Source organism: Psittacula echo (assembly GCF_963264785.1).
Source record: "Psittacula echo genome assembly, chromosome: 1".
Classification (NCBI taxonomy): domain Eukaryota; kingdom Metazoa; phylum Chordata; class Aves; order Psittaciformes; family Psittacidae; genus Psittacula; species Psittacula echo.
Genome location: NC_137735.1, coordinates 6,264,632 through 6,289,926, shown reverse-complemented (window position 1 = coordinate 6,289,926; position 25,295 = coordinate 6,264,632). Strand labels below are relative to the sequence as shown.

The 25,295-nt window shown below is 46.1% G+C and overlaps 1 protein-coding gene across 1 annotated transcript; it reads right to left on the bottom strand.

Annotated features, from left to right (window-relative positions):
• Nucleotides 1-599: 599 nt before the first annotated feature.
• Nucleotides 600-18,101, bottom strand: RNF103 (ring finger protein 103). Its single transcript, XM_080620846.1, has 4 exons — nucleotides 17,827-18,101; nucleotides 15,728-15,867; nucleotides 5,415-5,530; nucleotides 600-2,691 (listed from the first exon to the last, which is right to left on the bottom strand). Exons 1-4 carry the CDS (start codon nucleotides 18,050-18,052, stop codon nucleotides 1,134-1,136), a joined length of 2,040 nt encoding a protein of 679 aa, XP_080476972.1. The 5' UTR covers nucleotides 18,053-18,101; the 3' UTR covers nucleotides 600-1,133.
• Nucleotides 18,102-25,295: the final 7,194 nt, after the last annotated feature.

The following is a 25,295-nucleotide window of genomic DNA, read 5'->3' as shown; positions in this document are numbered from 1 at the left end:
GCATCTTCATTTAATTATCCTGCTTTCATACCACTAGCAAGAGCTAGGAAAGAAATAAAACAAGGAGACAATTGAAAACACCTTTCTAGGTTAGCCTTTTCTTCTACTTACCTCATCTTTTCCCTTTCTTTTTCCAACCAACATTTCCTCTCTGGATTTTCAGCCAGATGATTTCTGAAAGCTACACCCACCACCACACTTCCATATTGAAATATAAAGAAAATAGCAGGCTCATTTTTTTTTTTATGGCATTAGTTGGAATCTGTCAATTCTTACACTTTTGTCACTGCATGACAGTACTCTGCTACTTCGTGATGGTTTCCTTTGAGGCTATAAAGGGGTAAACCTAAAGTCTTCCTAGATGTCTGCAGATGAAGGTGCTGGGGAGACAGCCAGTAGAAGAAAGTCTCTGCTAACTCAGTTTGTAATCAACTGGAAAAGCAGAGAAGCCCCTCAGTGCAGAGGACTTACGAAGGAAGTAGTAGTGAAACACCATCACCTTCTGCGTGCCCAGTGGCTAACACTGGAGCAGTGAATTCCTGCACCACCAGGAGATGATTTATTAGTCACACAAGCTGTGTTATATTTTTATTGGCTTCACAGATAAGGCCGGCAAGACGTGTAACCGTATACATAGAATAGTTATCAAAACAATTAACATTACAAATCTCCTTTTAAAATAATTTATTTTGCTGATCTCTTTGTCAATGGTACTGGGTTTACAACATACATTATTCAACAAAGATGTGCTGAACAGACTCTAAAATAAGAAACACTTAAATTAAGCAATTGTCTCCGATTAGGATTTCCATGTCACCCACATCCTCACTTGTAAACGTTGGCTGGAATATGCTTCTTTCGTAGGCTTGATGTTTTATTTGTGCTTCCAAAACCAGCATCAAGTTTCCAGATGTTGAAAAGAAAGAATTTACTGTACTCTAAGTATGCATTCAGTTCAACAGACAAGGCAACCAAATGATTCTGTCGTTAACGTTAGCATCAGCTATATCTTAGCTCACTGCACTAACATTGCAACTAAAAAAACTTCAAACCACGGAATCTTGGAAGTGACTAACATTTAAAAGGCAAGCAGAAATACCCGGGAAGCTTACAAAGGACACGGGCACACGCAGCTAAGATGGGGTATCACTCGCCAAAGGCGGCGGGTGTGTGTATGGCTGCTTGGCTTTGTAGGAAGCCCACCTGCAGACGGGACAGCAGTGTCTCCCCCCCGCCAGCCACATCACGATGCAATTCTGGTGGAACACGTGGCCGCAGGGCAGGCCCATGAGCAAACACCCATCTGCAAAATTTTCTAGACACACCACACACTCTGTACAGTGCAACATCTCGGCGGGCCAGGCTGACCAGTCCGGGTCCAGGTCACCCGCGATGCTGGATGAGCCATAGGACCTTGCTTTCCCATCATATGGCTCATGGTGACAATATTTATTGGCACACAAACAGGGCTCCACACCAGGCTCTCCCTCCTTGTGGAACGTGTTTAGCTCCTCGTCCTCCGAGACTTCTTTTTCACTACTGAAGACCTCTTTGTTTTCACTGTCAGAGTCACTTTCACTGTCTTGAAAGGCTTCCTCATCGGAATGGACCCCGAGGCATTTAAACCTCCACATTGGCAAGTTCTTTATGTAATCGGTTGGAATCAGAGGGTGAAGCCAGAGGTCGGGGAAGGCCAGCCGCTCCAGGAACAAATCCGGGTCTTCATCCCAATCCGAATCAAAGGGAAAGTGTTGAAAAGAAGCAATGGGATGAAACAAGTAGCTGGTGTACCAGTCCCACAGGCTCGAGAGCCACTCCAGATTATTAGCATTTACTTCATCGGTGTTGTTATTGCGTCTTCTTTTCTTCTCGAAGTAATCAATTAGTAAACCGTGACCAAGGTATGTGCTGAGGAAGAGGGCTGGATGCGACGAGTAGAACATCCAATCGGCTCTTACCCAAGAAGCCAAAGTAGTTGTGTTGGAGTACCTGAAGAGTTTTAAGCTGTACTCATAAAAGCTGTCTAAGTAGGGGAGCTGCAAAAAACCTAACACGGGCAGCCAGGAAATAATCAATAATGAATTATACGTCCCTAAAGTGCTTATAAGAACCACAAAACGCTTTATAGTAGCTCCCTGTGTAATAAACAGGTCCATCCAAGCCATGAGATTAACCAAAACCAAGCTTAAAACAAACAAATCATTAACTTCTGGTTGTAACGAGCGCAAAAAGGAATCCATGGCACGTAGGGATATGAATTCACCGGTGTTATTTCCATACCTGTAAATCCCCTCGGGAGTCCTAAGGATGTAGGATGGTGTCTTATAGACACCAATTTCTGCCATGGAACTTTTATTGTCCCAATTTTCCACGTTCACAAAAATAAACTCTACTCTTCCAGTAAACTTTACACTGAGTGCAGAGAAGAAAGCTGGAGGCTGGTCCAGGTCGGCAAACAGGTATATTTTCACACGGTACTGGTCGCTTTTGTTCCATTCTTCCTTTAAATGCTCCCAGTTGTAAATGGTTTTGATCCGAGAAGCAGCATGGGCTGTGATCCATTTGAAGATGTGCTCCACCTCGATTCTGCGCCCGTTGTATTCCTTCAGCATCACTTTTCCCTTGGAGGTGCTGGTTTGTGGCACTGACATGATGAGGGTGGATTTCAGCCAACCCCTTCTCCTGCAGTATCTACAAAGAAAAGAGTGGGTTAGATGACAGAGTTTCAGAACCCTGAGGCTGCAGTGCTTAAATTACTGTTGTGAATCCAAAAATGAGATGTGCCGAGGACCTGGGGATCTTTACACAGAATACTAGGAAATATGGGCACACAATATTCACTGTCGAAGTATATTTATTCTTATATTTGTTATCTAGCTTACAGAAATGTTGTAGCGACACATATTCATAAACCATAAAGAGGAGGAGTAGTAATTTTTATAGGCTGTTGTAATAAACAAGGCCATACAGTCATTTATACTTTGTAGCTGGATTTGAAAATACTCAACCTTACTCTACTCTTTGCTATACAGTTTTTGTATGAGAAGCTATTTTATCTTGGCCTTCCAGCCAAGAAGATAATCACTACAGTGTAACTCAATGCCCCACAGCTCTCTTGAGCCTCAGGGTAACTCTCCCAGGGCTTCCTTCCACCCTAGTTTTGCCAAGCAGCAATGGGGTGAAGCTAACAGGCACTGGTCCATTTGCAGTTGCTTTAATGATGCTGAGAAGTGTCCACTTCCTACTGGGGCCATTTTGATAGAATCCTAGAATGGTTTGGGTTGGAAGGGACCTTAAGGCTCATCCAGTGCCAACTCCCACGGGCAGGGACACCTTCCACTAGAGCAAGTTGCTCCAAGCCCCGTCCACCCTGGCCTTGAACACTGCCAGGGATGGGGCAGCCACAGCTTCTCTGGGCACCCTGGGCCAGCGCCTCAGCACCCTCACAGGGAAGAGCTTCTGCCTAAGAGCTCATCTCAGTCTCCCCTCTGGCAGGTTAAAGCCATTCCCCTTGTTTCCTGCAGGCCCTTTAGGCACTGGAGCTGCTCTAAATTCTCCCCTTAAGGAGCCTTCTCTTCTCCAGGCTGAACCAGCCCAGCTCTCTCAGCCTGGCTCCATAATTGTTTTGAAAGGATGCAGACAGGGAAGAGGTGTGGTCAGAGAGCTCGCCGCAAAACCAGCACAGGAGGAAGCAGCCTCTTGCTGCTGGATGATTTAATCTAAAAGAACACCCCTGCTGGAGCTGGGCTGGGGTGAACTCCAAATCCATACCTCTTCAAGGCTGAACCCCGAGTCATGGTGCAGACCCCAGTAACCATGAGAAAAGCCTGATGACTCAGAAGATCCCTTCTCTCATGCATCTTTTCTGCCAGCATCACTATGCCACTCGATTTATCTAGTTCTCCTTTTAGGAAACATCTGGCAGGCTTCAACAACCAAAACATGACACAGCCAACGGGCACGCAAACTGTGCCTGAGAACCTGCACACTGCAGCAGGGGCCATCAGCCGCATTCATCCACCACCTTACCTACCTCCTCTCTGCTTTTGCTCAAATCAACATCTATTTAGACAATTACATCTCCCCAGTTCTAAAACGTAGTGTTTTTAGAAGGAGCCATAAGATATTATCCTACTAATAAAGAGACTGTAGCAATAGGACAAGGGGTGATAGGTTTAAACTGAAACAGGGGAAATTCAGGTTAGATATAAGGAAGTTCTTTACTGTGAGGGTGGTGATGCACTAGCACAGGGTACCCAGAGAAGTAGTAAATGCCCCATCCCTGGCAGTATTCAAGGCCAGGATGGACAGAGCCTTGGGTGACATCGTTTAGCATGAGGTGTCCCTGACCATGGCAGAGGCTTGGAAATGGATGATCTTAAGGTCCTTTCCAACCCCAACCATTCCCTGATTCTACGTATCCTGACTACTGTGGCATGCAGCGTTCTGCTGAATTTCAGCTGCCACCTGATGAAAGCTATTCACAAGGGTTTAATCAACAAAACATTTATTGCATTAAGGAAAAATGAGTTCATTTAAAACACAGGATTTGATGGTAACATTAAGACTAGTTAGGAGCTATGCAAAGAGAAGCACTGCCAAATGTTTCAGGTGTTCAAATACCAGTGTTTTGATTAGACAAGATTATTTTGCATAAGAATTTTCTCTTGTGATTAACTTCGAGATTTGTGCAAACATTTAGGACTGTGTGAGACGTGCATATCCATGCATGCCACTGGAATTCCAAGCAAAGTTTCCCATCATGTGAAGCAAATGCTTCCAACAAAACGTGCAAAACCCCCTTCTTTTTACAGTAGCACAGAATGACTATTCGCTCCTGTGGCTCTGCTCTTCTTGTTCAAAGTCAAACAGCAAACAGCAGTGGATCTGGCAGAGCACGCTGTGTGTTGTCAAAGGGTGTGTGCAAGTTTATATAGAAACATGCACATTTGTCAGGGAACAGGATTTGTTCCCTGAGAAACAGGCACTGTTTGGGTGGTTCATGCTCACCTGTGTTTCTCCTTTCCAGATGGCAATGTAGCAACTCTACAACTGGTACAGTTCTCTTACAAGGGCTATATATATACAGCTTTGTCCTACACAAGCAAAATTCTTGTCCCCAAACGCTTGGCTATAAGGCCAAATTCTCTTATCCCTTCCCTTCCACTGCTCTATTACACTTTACATAGTCTAATCATGCATTTCCCGCACGCTGCTTTAGGATGCTGCAGGTCTATGTCTATGATACTGATAAATCATGTAATGGAGAATTCTGAACAGACTTCACTAAAGATAAAACCATGAAGAAAGCCACCTTCTGTCACAGCTACTTTTACACACAGGCAGCCTTGCTGCCAGAACACAGCTGAGCCTTAAGATATCCTTTTGATTTAAATAATCCTTTAGGAATATACCTGGGGTCGCTGGAACAGTTAAAAGTGCCGGTACGTATGCCAAATCTTGATACCTTCTTCACCATTTTCTCCCAGTGGACTTTACCCACCAGTGGGCTTCTGTCATTTGCTATGACCTGTTGCCAAAAGGAAATAACAATTTAGTGTCACAGTGAGTTTGCTTCCTGAAATAAAGAGCAAGTTTCATGAAAACAGAGACGGAGTCACCCTTGATACAGTTCTCCCCTTCTCTCACAACACAGAGTAGGTTTATGCAATCAGGAACCACGCTGAATATCTTTGGAGAGTGAAGCTCTGAGGCAGAAATACAGTTTCTGCAGACAGACAAAAGTGCAGCATCATTTTAAGTACCTGTTAAGACACTAAAATGAGTGGTACTTAACGAAACCTTTGGGAAAATAACAAAGCTATCATGAACCAGTTGGTAGGAGGGGAGAAAGGAGGAGGATGCAGCAGGTTCCTCTTCTTTGCAATAAAAAAGACCATTGTTTTATTAGAATTTTCCATGAAGTTACAACGTACCAAAGAAATGGTGTCTCAGATTGGAAGGTGTGTACCTGGTACCACATTAGGCTGCCAACAGCCATTTCCAAGCAGTGGAAACTAGTGATTAAACTCTCAGATAACACCTAAAAACCTTGATCCCTTCCAGCTTTGCCAGTGATGCACTTGGTGACTTTACATGACTGTTCCACCAGCTCCAATGTCCCATCTGCCATTCACTGTGATGTATCCCAAGGTCCAATTTGTTCTAATCTAGTGTATTAAAGTAGTATGTCAGGTTACTTCTGCAGACACAAATGACAGAGTAAGTATTTATCCTTTGACTTATAACTACACAGCGAAGGAAAAGAAGGAAAAGAAAGCCCTGCCTGCCTGCAGTTGACAGGTAATTTTGACTGACATGACTGATCAGGCTTTCTTCCATGAGCCGTCACATTTTCTATTTCAGAAATGCCTCACATGCTTCTGCAGGCTCACTGGCAACCACTTGAAATGTATTTTTACATCAAGGTTTGAATGTCCCATTTGTTAGGGATTTGTTTACCTGCCATTAAACTTCTCCTGATCGTTTTCTGGGTTAACAACCTCAAATGTCAGCTTTCCTCTGGAAGTTTGGTTGTCACTGTAACAGTGCTCCATGTACAGGCTGAGACACAGGCCTGCAAACCGTGTCTGGCCTTTGAGACTCAAAATATCTGCTTTGTGCTAAGTAGCATCCTCTCAGAAACTTAAGATTGAGAGAATTCACTAAGCAGAACATTCTCCATAGGGAAACAAAGTTAAACTGAAGATACAGATTACACTGAGCCCAAAATGCTTAAATAAAACCAGAGGTGAGCAGCTGGATTAGAAGCCTTCAAGTTATTCTTAAAACACACACACCACATAGAGAAGCCTTTCTGGTTCACTAAATGTAACCTTCAAGCATCAACACAACTAGCTAGGGAAGCCTGCTGTATTACTGAGCCTTCTTTACATCCCCTACTGTAACTGAAGCACTTTGGATAGTCTAAACTTGTTCCTTCCAGGTGCTTCAACTAAAAAAGACGACATGCCTAAAGACTCCTTCACACCAGGATATCCTCAGAGCTACTACGATGTGAGAAATGCATCCAGCAGAGTAAGGAATCACTATGTTTTACTAGTAAGCACAGAAGTGAAACATTGATAACTAGATTCCAGCTACTCAGAGATTGGTTTCTTCTGTGTGCATGTTATGACCAAGCCCAGCACAGTCCTTGGGAGTATGCTGATGGTAAGTGCAGAAAGACCAATCCTGCTCAGCTGTTTCTTCTGTCTGATAGCTACAATACTCACTTTAAGTGACAAGATAGACATTTGTTGCAAATACGGTCACCAATATGTTTTACTGTGGGCTTTTTAATATCAGTTTTACTCCCTTCCTATGAAAAACTCTTTCCCCTTGGAGAAGGTTATTTACGCTGAAGGCCAACCACAGAACCAGCAGTTGTTGTAACTACACAGAGAGAACCCTACTATCGTTTTGCACACTGAAGCTGTGTAAAATTTCCTGGGCTCAGGCTTTTTTGTCTCATTATGGCAAAAAAAAGCCCCAAATAAACACATCCATTGCAGCTGCTCCTTGCAGGCAACACCCACTTACAACATTGGGAGTTCACCACACAGAAGCAAGGGGCTGTGTTTTGGAAAGTAATCATCATCTCTGTGGATGAGGAAGTCGGAGAGAATACTGCAGGTTAAGCAATCACAGTGTAATTCTGTTCAAATTAGAGATAACCTGCAACACTTGTAACAGATTCTATTTAAGAAGTGTGCATTTTGCTCAGCTAAGAAACTGAGCTTCAAAATCTGTGACTGAGGAGAGCAGGAATTTGAATGTGGAAGAGGCCCGGAAGTTCCTGAAGTCCAAGGTGTCCAAGCTATCAGGGTTTTATATGTCAAGTCGTGTACTTCTTCCTAGCAAGCGCTTCCAAGAAGAAGTTAGAAATAGTTTGAGAATCTACAAGGAATGAATAAAGGTCAAAAGGGAAAGCTAGCAAAGAAAGTAAGGAAAAATGAGCAATTCAGTTAGACCATACAAAGGATATTGCAAGCTACACCAAAAGGTTTTTCAGGCATATGAATCAGAGTAGAACAGAGGGAAAAGCAGCAGGATCACCACACAATGACAACAGGGTACAAACGCCAGATCACTTTGTTTTTAAACTGAAATGAATGCTCTGACTCAGTTCGCAGTGCAGAGGAGATGGCTGCCCATGGACAGGTTAGTGCATTGATGGGAAGAGACAGTATCATTTGAAGATGGAAACAAAACTCAAACCATTTAACCTGTGTAAGTAGGTAATTTCAATCTCAGAACTGCAGTGCAATGAGCACATAAAATCACGCATGAAGCTGTGAAGGTTTTGTATAAACCCCTGTCAGACTCATTTACACTGACAGCAGAACAAGAAGTTAGTAACTGTATTTAAGAGTTTGATCTCAATGGTATGCAAAACTGTAGAACAGATTTTAAAGGTGCAAAGACTTCAAGTTGTGTTTTCCACCCCTTTCCAGCATATGATACTAAAGATGTATTATTCCTGATTCAGTTCAGAGTTAAAAATCCACCTTTTCCCGGAGGAAAACAGCCAAGTTTCAAGAGAAAGGGAAGGTAGAATCCTGTCTGTAGTTTGGAAGGGTATCATATATTGTGCCACATGGAAGATTTCCATGCAAACTGGATATGAGCTTTTATAGTGAGTAAAAAAAACAAGCTTTAAACTGAGTAAATTGTCTAAGGCAAGAAAACATCAAAATGCCAGGAAAGTACTAACAGACTTCTTAATGTACCTACCTTAGAGCTCAGTTCAGCATATATTCCTATTAACGCCCTCCCTGCAGGAACTCTAAGTGTTCCAAAGCCATCTGTAGATGACATAAACTTGGGAAGCACGGCTGTGTGCAAAAGAGGATTGCAATGCACAAATCTTGTAACCCAGAGTGTCAGAAGTGAAATTGAATTCAGTAATGAACAGGACGCTTGGGGAGTTCATCACTTAGAAACGGCGACGGGAGGAAAAGCTGGGATCTATTAGTTGATTCAAAAGGGACTGTGAGCCATCACTAGTAACTGGCTGTGAAATAAGCAAAGCCCAGGATATATTATACCCGACAAAACAAACTTGGTTGATTGATCTCACATACTGGGAGCAGGCATCAGGAGCCAGTGAAACTAAAGGGTGATGTCAATTTAAGTGCAATAGGAACAAATGAGCCAGATGAACACACTGAAGCCAGACATCAGATACACCTTTCCAAGAACAGAACAGTCAGAAGGAGTTTTACACTCAGCCAATTTCTGATTTAAGACAGACAGCAAGACATTTTATAAACACATATTCCACAGTCTAGCAGAGCTGAACCCGCTCATCAAGAAGGTCCCTTGCAGCCATATGCTCTATTTCAGTTTAAAGAAATAAAAGAGAAAGCTCAGAGGAGAAGGTGTCTTGTATGAGATCAGGTGGGAAACAAACACCTCCTTTAGAGGAACACAAACCCTTTGAGATTCTCTTAGCATGAGCTTTGTTCACAATCTCTAAAATAACACGTCAGCGTGAGAAGCCAAGGAAGATAACTCAATGAATCCATTAAGCATCTTAATGGGCTAGGAGAATCCAATAGGATCACAGTAACCCTGCCTTTTAATAACCCCACATCATGGAGAAGATCTGCTCCCTCACCTACACCTAACCCAGGCCAGAGGACTGGCTCTGACTGCAGGGTCCAAATTAACTTCCTTATAGGTGAATGCCTGGTGCTTTAGTGGAAGATGCTGCAGAGGCCAGGCTCTCACTGTGTATCCATCCACAAACCTCCTCTTAAGTCTCAGACACGTTTCTTCATACTCCATCAGTGAATTTGTGAGGACCACACTGCAGATACGTTATGCCACCAAGATGTGCACAGTAAAAATGAGAAGATGGGGGTTTGGAAATCTCCTTTATTTGTACATGTTCTGATTGAGTGTTCTTGTTTAGCTTCCATAAACACTTGAGAAGGCGACTTCCAGATACCACAGGGAACAAAATGAAAATAGAATTCATCTAGGGACATAGAATACTGAAATTACTGAAATCCTGATTTCAATGGGCATTTGAGTAGGCAGCTTTTGCACTAAAAGAGCTCTCCTGACTTTGAATTTGATAGAACTGTCCCAAAAGAGGCCAGTCAAGAGCATAATTAACAGAACCATTTTGATCTGTATGTTAAAATAGTCATAGTTCTGACATGAAAGAAGCAAACAGACTTTAAGAGCAAATACCCTGGAGACAGAAAGATATAAACACTTGGAAAAATAGGACAATGTTAGCAAGATACTTTCCCTCTCTTGCCAAATCCCAAACGAAAGTGTCTTGAGGAGATGCGTCAATACTGCAGTAACCACTTCATGGCTGTCATCAATGCTGCTCCTTGATTTCCAGGTATCAGTAAGGATTAGTTGTATAAATCAGACCTTGTTCAATCTCTTAGACAGGTATGCAGAGATTTCCAAACAGGTCACTGTAGCTGATTTGGTGTCAGTACGTTTTGAGGCTCACTCACAACTAAATCACACAGCATGAGAATGAGTCAGAGATGGACAAAAGCAGAACAAACCCTTCATGGTGTTTCAACTCCCGTTATTTTCTATTTCTAGTGAGGATACTGAGTGTCAGACACACCTGCTCAGACCAAGAACACACAGTGTTGAACACTCATGAATAGTCAAAACTTGGGTTTACAGCTTAGCCACAAAGACACCAACTCCAGGTGCTCCTCAGCTCTAGGCATGAGGGCACTGTGACAGGTTTAAAACCAGTAGGAAGAACAAAAACTTATTAAACAGACACCTTTTCCTGGAGCAGTCAATCCTCACCCAGCCTCAGCAAGTCAGTCTGTGCATGCGGGAGTACACACATGTGAACTGGGTAAAACCAATCTGTGATTCTGCCAAAGGCAGAAGTGATTTCTAACTTTGATTATGAACTGGTCAGGTTGTACGTACGTATGGGAGAACTGACAGTCTGGTTTGGAGGTTTCCAAACTGCCAACGGGAAGCCTGTTATTACTGTAAAGAGTCCATGCACTCACTGGAAGACTTTTAGAGATCCACAAAGACACAAAGGTTCAAAATCCCTGGTCTGTTAATTAGAACTTCTGTGCTTTTCATAGAATCAGAGAATCACAGAATGATTTAGGTTGGAAAGGACCTTAAGATCATCCAGTTCCAACCCCCTGCCATGGGCAGGGACACCTCGCACTAGACCATGTCACCCAAGGCTCTGTCCAACCTGGCCTTGAACGCTGCCAGGGATGGAGCATTCACCACTTCTTCGGGCAGCCTCTGCCAGTGCCTCCCCACCCTCACGATAAAGAACTTCCTTATATCTAACCTGAACTTCCCCTGTTTCAGTTTAAACCCATCACCCCTTGTCCTATCACTACAGTCCATGAAGAGTCCCTCTCCAGCATCCTTGTAGGTCCCTTCAGATACTGGAAGCTGCTGTGAGGTCACCACGCAGCCTTCATAGAACCCTTTATAACCAACAGCTACGCTACAAACTGTCCTTCCCATAGAGAAACAAGAAGCAAAAGTATTTGGACAATTCTCCTTTAGAAACACAATTCATTTTAAACGGACTTGTGAGTTGCTCAGTAGAAGCATGGAGAAAAGCCCACTTAGTCACGAGCATGTCAATAAGTTTCTATATGACTGCCTGCACTTGTATTAATCCTGAGACATCTCACTCTATTATTCAGCATCATGCTGACAAAACTGGATTTCCACTCTTTCCTAGGAACTCACAACTGGTTCAGAATCCACCCATATGGATTAAAGATATCTGGAGGTTTTTGGCTTTTCTGAGAAAGAGACTCTAAGAAATTAGATCAAAATAGGCAATGACAGAAGACTACATCCATGATAGGATGCAGAAGTGAACCACCTTAAAATCATGTGCAGTTTCTCAAGGGAGGTGGGTGATCCATGCACCAGCCTGAAGAGCTCAGTTAAGCTGTCAGTTAAGCCAGAGGCTGGGAGTACACGAGCTGCTGGAATGAATTAACATGGATGCACAGGAATACAAGAACTATTACATTCAAGCTGATGGTATTCTGCACCTCAACTGGGTAGGAAGACTCTCAAGAAGGATACTGAAAGTTAAAATCAGGTATCCTTTGGGAAATGATCCTGAAGGGCTACTGGAAAAGACACAAATACCAACTGATGTAGTTAGAAAGAACTGAGTGTTTCTATTTAATTTCTTTGTAGTGGGAACAGATGAACCACCTGCAATATTGAGAAGGCAAATAGGAAAAGTACTCATCCTACATGGAAGGGCAAGAAGGAAAGGAAGGAAAGGAGGGAAGGAAAGGAGGGAAGGGAAGGGAAGGAGGGAAGGAAAGGAGGGAAGGGAATGAAAGGAGGGAAGGAAAGGAGGGAAGGAAAGGAGAAAAGGAAAGGAGGGAAGGAAAGGAGGGAAGGAAAGGAGGGAAGGAAAGGAGGGAAGGAAAGGAGGGAAGGGAAGAGGGGAAGGAAAGGAGGGAAGAAGGAAAAGACCACTAAAATCCTGTAGACAGATCCCTGGCCCTGTGACTACACCACCTGAACAAGAAGCCGAGATGCAGAATAGACCACAACATTTTACATCCATAATATCATCCTTTGCACCTCTACCAAGCCTGAGCAGAATGTTTCTCCTCCTGTTTCAATGCCCAGAAGAAAGTTCCCTTTACTTCCCTTTACCACTGTGTTACAGTAGAGACTTCTAGAATAAAAACAGAGAATAACTTAGCTTTTAGCTTCATTCAAAGAGGGGTTTTATCTGCAGATCATTTACTGCATGCTTTTAGAAAGTCATCATGGCTATGACATTCCTGGATGTGACAGGCTTCTAGTGACTAACCAGAGAGCACGAGCAGAGTCTGGAGAAGCTAGAACGTTACGTGTTACCCCTCTCCAACAAAAGAAGCAGGTCTAGAAGCTACCATTCATCCTACTCACCCTTCTTGCCAGCCAAAGAAGTGCACAGCAGCAGCTGGCAAGCGAGAAGAAAGGCATAGAAGGAAAGGTATGAGATCATAAGCTAATAGGAGAAAGAACACGCTGCTGTCTGTGGCTCTGTGGAAGCTCTGCATAGGAGCAGAGGGCACCTGTGAACAGCCACATCAGTAAACAAATTACTGCTGAACCCGGATGCTTTGCCTGTGGATTTTCAGAGAATAAGGAAACCAAGGCAGGAAATGCTGTTCCTTTCTTTTACTTTCTCCAAGGAATTCATCTGGCTGCCTCTAAATGCTGAATTCACATCTGAATTCGTGTCAAACATATCAACTGTTTCCTCTTTGTCCCTTGATTCCGTGCAGACAGCCATGGCTATCACATTGCCAGCCTGTGCCACCTCGGAAATGTCACTTACATGCATCAGGAAACAAGAATCATCTTCAGAGTCCCCATCCTCCCATATATCATCACGAAGCGTTCAAACCCAACTGCACCAACAGTCACTGTGCCAGCTGAGCCAGAGCTGTTCCTCTCTCTCCACTGCTTTCCAGCAGCTCCCTGAATAGAAATTCAGGGTCAGGATCCTGGAAAGGATATCGGGATCCTTTCTGCTTCCCGACAGCAGAGCAGGGCAGTGCTCTGACCTTGTCTGCGGTCGCCAAACCCATCCATGAGGGAACCTCACTCTGCGCTGTGCCTGTCTAAGCACTGAGCTGATTAATTGGCTGCAAAGTTTCCATGGGACTCCTAATGGTGAAGGTGAAGGTAAGGGAGGGTGATCAAGAGTGAGAACAGGGAAGTGGTGATAAAGACCAGCTCTGCAGGGATGAGGAGCAAGAAAAGAACATGAGAAACCTGTGACAGAACACAGAGAGCCAGCACAGGAGTTACCCAGACAGGAGTTACAGCGGGGAAGGGAGCAAGAAGAAACTCAGGAGTGATGAAAACTCCAAAAGCAAGCATGAAAAAGACAAATTGCACATCTCGTGGCTTTTATTGTGGCGAAACAGACAAACAGTGCTCAGCAAGTAAATTATTCAGTAAATTCCACTAATTTTTGCTGTCCACAGCTATTGTGACGAACTGAATAGCTGTGAAATACTCCCAGAATGATGACAACATCCATCACCCCAGAGACATCAAACCACAGCCTATGTGATCTAATATTATGAAGCCAGCTGAAAATATATGAGGATTAAAACTCTGCAAGCAACAGACAACAGAGAGCTGCCAGATTTTACTCTTCTGAGCTGCATGGGGAGGGAAAGTTGTTCATCGGATATTCATGCGCCTATTTGTCAACTATCTTGGAGATGTGTAAACTTCCTTTCAACACGCTCTCTCTGCTTGCAGAATGCTCTTCTCTATGATTTAAACCTGAAACTTAAGACTCAATAACATCCAAATACATCTTTCCCACAATACAAATGCCATTTCGGCTCTGAAGGTAATCTGTCCTCTCCTGCTCTATTTTAGGGTGAGATCTGATGTGGTGACAGCAGGAAGTCACTAAATCTTGATAATGTATTTAAATAGAAAACATGAAGTGAAGGAGATGGGACAAACCAGGCAGGAGAGCTGTCACCTCAACAACGAATTGTCTGAGGCAGAATTCACATTGCCTGATGTGGCTGTCAGCGGGGAACTTACACCTTAAATAAATCTCTATCAACAGAGAAGTTAACGCAGAAAAGCTTTTTTTTACAGTTTGGTCTGGATTACTTGTGTTCTCAAGAGTGACAATAAATAGTTTCAGAATCCTATTTCATAGAATCATAGAATGGTTTGGGTTGGAAAGCACCCTAAGACCTTAAGTTCCAACCCCCTGCCATCGGCAGGGACACCTCACACCAGACCATGTCACCCAAGGCTCTGTCCAACCCAGCCTTGAACACTGGCCAGGATGGAGGATTCACCACTTCTCTGGCCAGCCTGTTCCAGTGCCTCACCAGCCTAACAGTAAAGAACTTCTTCCTTATATCTAACCTGAACTTCCCCTGTTTCATTTTAAACCCGTTACCCCTTGTCCTATCACTTCAGTCCCTAATGAAGAGTCCCTCTCCAGTATCCTTGTAGGCCCCCTTCAGTCTCCACGCAGCCTCTCTTCTCCAGGGTGAACAGCTCCAACTTTCTCAGCCTATTTGCCAAAGTCTTCCTTTTCCTAATGTTCTTTTCCTCCCATGCAGCCCTGAGGAAGCACGCTTGAAACCAGCGAGCACACAAGCTTTGGGGGAAGGTTAACTTTCAGCTACTGGAATATGTTACGGAAGCAGCACACTGAGATCCTGCCTTTGTAAAAAGGCAACAGAGGTTTTCAGAAGTGCTGTAAGCCCCTGAGATAAACAGAAACTTAAACCCCCTGGTGTGAGCATGTAACGCAACCAAAGGAAGAGCAACACCAGAAGCACCTCTCCTGTGCCAGCTGAGAGCATCTATACTTCATGCACCTCACACTTACACAAGCTCTTACAACACCGGGGCCAAGTACTTGCAGAGGCTGTGTACTTAAGTGTGTGCTGCTTTGCCTGTTGTCTCGTTCTAAAGTACCTGGTTTTCATACAGCAATCCACAGAATAACAGGGTTTTTTTCTCCCTGCCTGTGTAGGAGTGCCTGTCACTTCCCAGCCTGCCTTGGCTTTTTTCAAACACATTTATTCCTTATGATCTCCCTAATGTAGTTTATCTTTGTCACCATCTCTCTGTTACACACGTTTACTACTAGTTAACTACCCCCATAAATCCTCCTTTGAAACACATTTGGGATGTGATAAACACATTGAAATAAATGACCAGATTTCTCTACCTGAACCAGCCAGATCCCATCTTTTGTGTCTTCTACAAGCTCATAGAAGTGCATTTCACCACTGAAGTTTGTACTGGAAACCGATTCAGAAGCCTCTTCTTCCTTGAGAGCCGAATAAAGCTCTCCTTCCATAAGGTCTCCTGAAAAAGAGACAAGTGAAGACATTCAATTCAAACAGCACTCGAGAAGGATCACTTCGTGAATTCTAGTAACAGATTAACTGCACTTCACATGGGTGCTCAAAGAACCTTTTCAGGACAAAGGTGACTAAACTGTAAAGGTTTAATTCTATTTATCATGACTACAAACAACCTGACTTCAGCTGCCAAACGTGATCACACAGATGTACCACACATGCAGCTGAGCTCATGGAAGCATGAATGAACATCTTCCAAGCCTTGCTCTCTGAAACAACGATATTCAGTGGCTGCAAGGAGTTTTTATTGCTGTATCTTTGCTTGCATTTCATTTTTCCCTTCATTCACAGGACACCCATTTTGCAGCAATTTAACGGTGAGAATTCAAACAGCCTTCCAAAATCCCAATCCCTAACTTTGTACCAAAACAAAGCCGTCTGTTGTCCCATTGCAAGCAAAAACCTCAGCTAGAACAACTGAGCGGCTGGCTTCTGTTTTCACAGTTGGAGAAAGTTCCCCTCAACACCAGTCACAGCGATGTAAAGAGCTCCCAGTAAAAGCATCCGATAACGTTTCCTTTGTAACCTCATGTCCCTCTCACGTTCTGTTTCACAATCATTCCAAATGCTGTTCATGACAAGAAGCATTCTAGTAACTCATCCATTACTTCAAGAATTGAAGTCTTGGCCAGAAAGACCGTCTCCTTCAGAAATACAAGAGCTGCAGCTGAAACCCTCGAGGGGTTTCCAAAAGTATTCCTAGAATTTAGGGAGAAAAAACCCCCAGGAATTAAGGGAAAATGCTGCAAAGCTGGTTGGTGAGAGAAGCGTTTCCATGACATTTGGAGAAGTCAGTTAATGGAGTTTGTTTGGAGTTAAACACTTCCCTGCGGCATATGCAACCCAAACATCATGACATCATGAGAGTACCTGACAGCCAAGGAGTGAAAGGCATTGGAAACAAAAGTGAGATCACCGAATGCTTTTTAGTGTTGAGGCAGCAAAGTGAATAAACAGCATCAATAAACAATGAACAATAAAAGGAAATCAGATTTAAATGCCCCAGCATTAGTATCAATTATTTAAAGCATCATTTTTTAAGGTTATGGCACTCGCTGTGCCCATCCAAACCCTCCTCTGTCTCTGCCAGTCCCGACTACAGGGATTTGGGGATTTCTCTCTGGCCCCTTCCATCATTGATTTCAAAGCAGCAACCCGTATCTTCCTGCTTGGCTGGCATGACAGCTATTACATCAGCCCCATCTCCCAGGCCTTGGGGCAGCTCCCTCTGGCCACCCCAGGCCAGCACCCTGCCTCTCCGGATACTTGAGCCGTTCCTCCCATTGCCAGAGCTCTTCACCCTTCACTATTCATCATTCCCCGAAAGTCCACCTCCTTCACCCTATTTTCCCTACTTTCCCTGCCTTTTTCCAAGCCATTTTCTGTCTGTAGGATGTACTTCTGCTCCTCTTCTATCAAAGCGCCACATCCCTCGGTACCCGTCCCTCCTACTATAAAATCACTGCCTTCCTCAGGACCCATCTTGACATCAAGACCTGTAATAAAATCAGCAAACGGGATGCCAGGGAGAGGAATACATGGGGGTAAAAAGCTGGCCCCGGCTGCAAAGAGCGACACAGATGTGGCTCCTTTCCTCCTTGTTTATCACAGCAGACGACATTCGCCCTCATCTGTGCCACCGCCACCACCACCCCGACCCCGGCCGGCGTAACCCAGCGGGAAGAAACCCTTGCTCGATGACCCTGCTCACCGAGGCCTTCCCTTCTCGCAGCCCGTTCGGGCTTCCAACGCCACCATCCCTGAGCTTCCCCCCTTTGCCTTCCTCCATCGAACCCCTCCAGCGGCTGGGGTCCCCAGTGACACCAACCAGCTCCCTCCCTAAATTCCCCGTCCGACCGCGGGACGCAGCGCCCGGCTCTCCATCCCAAGGGTCACGGCGTACCTGACTTCTCCACCAGCTCCCGCACATCCTTCTTCTCGGGCAGCCCGGAATGCCCCAACCCTCGGCACTCCAAGATAGTCCGCAGCTTCCTAAAGCTCAACGCCACCGGGTCCACCAGCTGCGTGGCCAGGAACCCGCTCTCGTACCACGCCACGGCCTCGAACACCCTGGCCAGCACGAAGAGCGCCAGGAAGTAGAGCAGCAAACAGCACAGCTTTACCCACATCTTCCCGCCGGGGCTGCCCGCCGAGGGGCCGCCGAGCCGGAGGCCGGGCTGCCGCGGGGCGGAGCGGAGCGGCGCGGAGCGGGGCCGGGGTGCGCTTAGGGGCGGGGGGGGGGGGGGGGGGGTGTTTCAGCGCCGCGGGGCCGCGGGGCTCCCGCCTCCCTCCCGCCGCTGTCCCCGCCCCGGCGGAGCCGCCAGCGGAGACATAACAAGTGACGTGAGCAGCCGGGGACGGCGGAGGGCGGGGAACGGAGGGAGCGGGGGGGGGTTTGGGGGGACCCGGTAGTGCCGTGGCCCCGCGGTGATTCAGCAGCGGGCGCGGGTGCGGATCGCTCCCGGCATCAAGTTGGGAGGCAGAGGGTTTTATATCTATATATATACACATATATATAACCTATTTTATATATATTATATGTATAGTATATTTTATATATATACATATAGATAACCCTCCGGTGGAGAGGTCAGTTTGAATGCGGCTCAATGGACGTGGTTTATTTGGAGTCGGGGTGCTGAGCCTTCCACCTCTCACATCCACACACCAGCCCCGCTCCCAGCTCTTCACTGGATGAAGTGAAATCATCTGCCCAGGTTAAAACCCGCATTCTGCAGCTTCTACTCTGCTCTTGTGAGACCCCACTTGCAGCACTGTGGGCAGTTGTGGTGTCCACAACATAAGAAGGACATGGAGCTGTTGGAGGTCCCGAGGATGATCAGGGGAGTGGAGCACCTCCCGTATGGAGACAGGCTGAGAAAGTTGGGGCTGTTCAGCCTGGAGAAGAGAAGGCTGCGTGGAGACCTCAGAGCAGCCTTCCAGTATCTGAAGGGGGGCTATAAGGATGCTGGAGAGGGACTCTTCGTCAGGGACTGTAGTGACAGGACAAGGGGTAACGGGTTCAAACTGAAACAGGGGAAGTTTAGATTGGATCTAAGGAAGAAATTCTTTACTGTGAGGGTGGTGAGGCACTGGAATGGGTTGCCCAAAGAAGTGGTAAATGCTCCATCCCTGGCAGTGTTCAAGAGCCTTGGGTGACATGGTTTAGTTTGAGGTGTCTCTGCCCATGGCAGGGGGTTGGAACTACATGATCTTAAGGTCCTTTGCAACCCAAACCAGTCTATGATTCCCATTGGCACTCAAGCACTCAGAGCCTGTTGGTGAAATTGGGCCTATTCCTCACACTGGAAGCACTTGGAGTGCAGTATGCCGGGTTCTGTGCTTGGGCCACACACATGGGCCGAGGTGGACTTGATCTGACTGGTCTTGATGATCTTAAAGGTCTTTTCCAGCCTAGTGCATTCCATGATTTTATATGGATCCTCCTTTAAGTGGATCCACAAACCATCATCCCAGGCTACACAACAAGTGCTCAGCTGCAACGATACAATTTAGTCTGCTGCAAAAAACACCCCCATGCTAAATTCAAGCTGCTGCTTTGAGACCCAGGCTCTCCTCGGAAGGAAACTCAACACTTCTTTTGTATGCTTAGTTATTTAAAGACTCCATCATTTGCATGAAAATTGCCAGCTCATACAGATGAGAACAGAAATAGCACAGCTTAATTCTAACAACACTGACAACCCCCAGAGTATACACACTGAACTCACTGTGCTATTGCATTGCAAAAGGGCGCATTAATATTGACCTGCAGAAAGCATTTAAATGGTTGTACTCCTCAGAGCCTCTAAAACACATTTAGAGGGTTCCCAGCGTGCTGGTTTGATTTAAAAGGGGAAAAAAACCCAAACCAAGCCCAGGTTCAGCCTGTTTGGTCACACAGCCACCATGGTCTCCTTGAGAAGAAAGATCATGGCACTTTTCTTCAGTAAAGGGGAAGAGTGGAGAGATGGCAGAGGTAGCTACTCACAAACTGAGTCCTCATGGGCTGGTAAATGTTGTGTCTCGCACTGGGAATCAACTAAAACACTGTTCTTCAGAATTTTACATGGAAAGGATGAGAGGTGGGCTACAAACCCTGTCTCTGCTGATGCAGCTTCATTGGGGAGCAGCATAAGAACGACATGAACCTGTCAGAGCAAGTCCAGAGGAGGCCATGAAGATGCTGCAAAGGCTGGAGCAACTCTGCTCTGGAGCCAGGCTGAGAGAGCTGGGCTGGGTCAGCCTGGAGAAGAGAAGGCTCCTTAAGGGGAGACCTTAGAGCAGCTCCAGTGCCTAAAGAGGCTACAGGAAATCTGGAGAGGGGCTTCGGACAAGGGCCTGTAGGGACAGGACAGGGGAATGGCTTTAACCTTCCAGAGGGGAGACTGAGATGAGCTCTTAGGCAGAAGCTCTTCCCTGTGAGGGTGCTGAGGCGCTGGCCCAGGGTGCCCAGAGAAGCTGTGGCTGCCCCATCCCTGGCAGTGTTCAAGGCCAGGTTGGCCACAGGGGCTTGGAGCAAGCTGCGCTAGGGGAAGGTGTCCCTGCCCGTGGCAGGGGGTTGGAACTGGATGAGCTTTGAGGTCCCTTCCAATGCAAACCAGCCTGTGTTTAAATGCAAAGGGATTTCAGCAGCTCAGCTGGGTTTGGGTGAGGGGTCCAGCTGCAACAGAACATACCAGAGGCCTCTGGTATGGAGCTGAAGTGCTGCTCCCTCCTTCAAGACGGCTGCAGTTGGGTGAACTCCGTTCAGCAGGGCCAGAGCCCATCTCCCGAAGTGTTGATAAGAGAAATCCGTTTCCCCATCAAAAGCACAAGAGGTGGTTTTGTTACTGCAGCTGCCAGAGCCAAGGGACTTCCACAAACCACACAGTTAGCACCAGCAGTTGTGAGGGCAGAGGCAGGCTGTCCCAGCCCTGAAAGCACACACCAAGAACACAGTTAACAGTTATTTTTCAGCAGCTTTTTGAAGGCCCATTTCTTTTGTCGCAAATACAAGATTTCCCTACCTTTCATTTCAAGTGGCAGCTCGAGTGTATGTGAAGTGATGAGTGGGTGGAAGAGATGGGAGTTGGGCACTTGAAGAGGAACTTTGTGTATTTAACTTTGGTTTGAAAAGGTATTGTTGGGGGTTTTTATGCTGGTTGGTTTGTTTTTCATGAGCACCGCAGAGCTCTCTGCCCCCAAGCCCTGTGGTTCTCCCCTGCCGCTCATTTCATACAATCACAGAATGGTTTGGGTTGGAAAGGACCTTAACATCATCTAGTTCCAACCACCCTGCCATGGGCAGGGACATCTCACACTAGACCAGGCTGCTCCAAGCCCCATGCAGTCTGGCCTAAATTTGGGGGTGCCCTCACTCCCTCCGGCAGGAAACACCCTCAACAATCATGAGCCTACGCTCAGAGCTAAACTATTTGTGACACCAGCTGCTGGGGAGGCTGTCACCAATATGTCATTTCCTAATGCTCCTGGGCTGAGTTAAATCAATTCCTCACATTCTCCAGTGGTAACTGATGATGAGTGCCCTGCAGAGATGGAGTTAATCAGCTGCCAAAACTCAAACCCCTGCAGTCGTTTCCAGAAAGTAAAAATGATGCTTCAAACCAGGACTTGAAACCTGCCAGAACAACCCAAAGCAAAACAGCTGCCAATGCAGAAGCACCCGGGGAACAAGGCAGGACAATGGCAGGGCTGCAGATGAAGAGAGGGGATAGATATGACCAAGAGCTGCTGGTGAGGAGCTCACCAAAGGCTTGGCAGAGAGAACCAAACTGATTTGGTTCCTTTTTGGCCCTCTCTTTCCTCCCACCTTTACATCCATGTTTTACTGAGCTGATCCTACCAGAGAATGTTGTATGTTCTTTGTTGGTTTGCAGCTGCAACCCAGAACATCCTTGACATGTCACCTGCAAACCATTATTCAGAGGGGTTTAATTCTCTGGAAAATGAGGATATCTTAACAATGAATTACAATTCATTTGGACTGAAGACAGAGATGATACACGCTGACATCTTTAAAGACCCCAGGGTTAACTCTGCCTAATGAACAACATTTAACAGTCATCAGTCCTGTGCTCATAGAGCAAATATTACAAATGGGAAGAGAATGAAGAATATAAATTCCACCTTTAAGAAATAAAACCTGAATCAGGGATTTCCTTTTAAACAATTTTGGCAGTAAGAATTTTTTACTCAGATTTATGAGAGAATGAAATCAAATCCTGAGGCTGGAACATCATCTTCTCCTGTCAAGCAGCCAAATCTGAAGGTTCTGCTGCCTGTTGATAAATGGCAAGGATTCCCCCTCCTCCCCTGTTCTCTGCTAGAAGCAGTTCTGAATCGGGACAATAATCCACTTCCCAGACTCCTATGGGGAACATCCCGAAAAGTATTGTCACTTTCAACAGTGAAACTAAGGACTGAAAATCTCAGTTCAATCCCTTCTCATGTTAAAATATTATCAGACCCTTCTTTTGGGACAGTTTATGGTACCACATATCAACATCAACTCCAGCAAAGTGATATTTAAAGTACCTGAAACCTGGTTTTCCTACAAGCCAGCCAATGCAATTGATAGTTTATATCATAGAGTCTCTTGATGTACTTCTTAAACAAGGGTGCATCTCAACACACTTTTGTGTGATATGAAACGGTGACATTATCGGATATTAAAGAAACTTGTCATTATCTGATATTAAACAAACCAACAAGCCTGCCTGAGAGTCACAAAGCAAGACAACAGCAGCGCAGATACTGTTTTGTTGTATGTCAAGGAATTTTCAATCAGGAGATGTTTCCTACTATCTACAAGAGGCCAAATGGAAGCAATTTAATATATAGGTGTTATTGTGTAATAAAATGACCAATATTTGACACCTCAGCTGAAGCTCAGCTGTTTGGATGATCCAATAGTGACTCACTTGGTAGTTCAGGTTGGACAGGATCTCAGGAGGCTATAAATTCCAACCTCCTGCTCGACACAGGCTCAGCTGTTACACTAGAGCAGGTTACTCATGGCTTTATGCAGTCTGCAGTGTTGCCTGACAGTCACCCCCTCTTCTCTGGTGTCCATTTTCCTTGCCTGCAAGCATTCAGTAGTCAAACAGCACAGAAATGTGCATCAGTTGAGGCCAAGCCAACCTACAGGAGCAGAATACATCAATTAAAGCTTGCACTATAACCCCTAGGCAGTTGGTATTTTCTTTTAAGAGTGACAAACTATTTGTTATCCCCTGGAGAAGTGAGGCTCTGTATAATGCCCCCTCCAAATAAAGACAGGTGATACCTTCCTCGAATATGCTGAGATGACCAAAAAGCCCAATAGTGGTAAAGAATGTAAGAAGTTAAACCACTGTACTAATGACCTAAGAAATGAGAAGGTTGTGCCCATCTTTAAACATCATCTATGTTAACATAAAGAGCAAGAACACAAACAAAAGCAGCAGTTTGGGTCTAAATCAGATAGAAGAAACGTGACTTGTAACCATCTCCTGTGTTTTTACAATACAGATGTCTGGATTTTCTTGTCCTCTACGGGCATAGAGGAAGCAACATTGTCCCAGCCTCAGACCAAATACTACTTTTCCAGTCAGCTTTGTCCAGGTTTATTAGAAGCTTCAGTTGTACCATGCTACAGAAAACATAAGAGTTGTATGTGGCTTGTGCTGCTGTTTCCAGATGCTGACACTGGAGTGTGTTAAACAAGTGGTGCTCGAGCTGAGACACTTCTTTTGAGCAGTTTTACCAGGCGCATTTCAGATGCATGACTCCACTCTACAAGTCAACAGAAAACACAGGAGGAAGTTTAATGACCAAATTAACAACTTAATGACAGGGTGAATGTTGTTTCCGGCATGCCAGGCTTCTCAGTGCAGCCCTGACTCTTCACAGAATCAGCTAGGTTGGAAAAGACCTTTAAGATCATCAAGTCCAACTTCATGCTCTCGTGAGACCTCACTTGGAGCATTGTGTGCAGTTCTGGTGTCCTCAACATAAAAAGGACATGGAACTGTTGGAACAAGTCCAGAGGAGGCCACGAGGATGATCAGGGGACTGGAGCACCTCCCGTATGAAGACAGGCTGAGAAAGTTGGGGCTGTTCAGTCTGGAGAAGAGAAGGCTGCATGGAGACCTCAGAGCAGCCTTCCAGTATCTGAAGGGGGGCTATAAGGATGCTGGTGAGGGACTCTTCATTAGGGACTGTAGTGATATGGCAAGGGGTAACGGGTTAAAATTTAAACAGGGGAAGCTTAGATTGGAGATAAGGAAGAAATTCTTTACTGTTAGGGTAGTGAAGCACTGGAATGGGTTGCCCATGGAGGTTGTGAATGCTCAAGCCCTGGTGTTGTTCAAGGCCAGCGTGGACAGAGCCTTGGGTGACATGGTTTAGTGTGAGGTGTCCCTGCCCATGGCAGGGGGTTTGGAACTGGATGATCTTAAGGTCCTTTCCAACCCTAACTATTCTATGATTCTCTTCCAGCACTGCCAAGGCCACCACTAACCCATGGCACTGAGGCCTCGTCTCCACCGTGTGCGCACACTTGCAGGGACGGTGACTCCAGCCCTGCCCTGGGCAGCCTGTGCCGATGCCTGAGCACCCTTTGGGGAAGGAATTGTTGCTCAGCTCCATCTAAACCTCCCTTGGTGCAGCTTGAGGCCGGTTCCTCTTGTCCCATCCCTTGTTCCTTGGGAGCACAGCCCAGCCCCTCCTGGCTCCATCCTCCTGTCAGGCACTTGTAGGGAGCGATCAGGTCCCCCCTGAGCCTTCTCTTCTCCAGACTGAACCCCCCAGGTCCCTCAGCCGTTCCCCATCACACTGTGCTCCAGGCCCTGCACCAGCTCCGCTGCCCTTCTCTGGCCCCGCTCCAGCACCTCAATGTCTCTCTTGTAGTGAGGGGCCCAGAGATGAGCACAGGCTTCGAGGTGCGACCTCCCCAGTGCCCAGTACAAGGGATGATCACTTTCATGCTCCTGCAGACATACCTATTCTTCGCTATGTACCTGTGAAACGCGGCCCTCGCAGTGACACCCCCCTCCCCCCCTTCTACCCCTGGTCCCCCATGGACGCGCCGTTTTCCTCAGCGCTGGCCCTACACCCTCCGGTCGCCATGGCAACAGCGCCCTCCCTCAGGACCCCGCTCTTAGCTGCCTGCCTTCCTGCCTGCGCCGCTGCCCCTCGATAATCCCCTCTCCCCACCGCCTGCTCCATGGGCCACCTAACCGAAACAAAGCCCAGCCCAGCCCCACCCGACTCCTCCCCGCGGTGCACCGGTACCCGTAGCCCGGCCCCGGTTCCGCGGCAGGCGGGGCTTACCTTCCACACCGCCCACCGCGGCTGTGACGAGAACCTCGGTGAAGGTGCCCGGGGTGC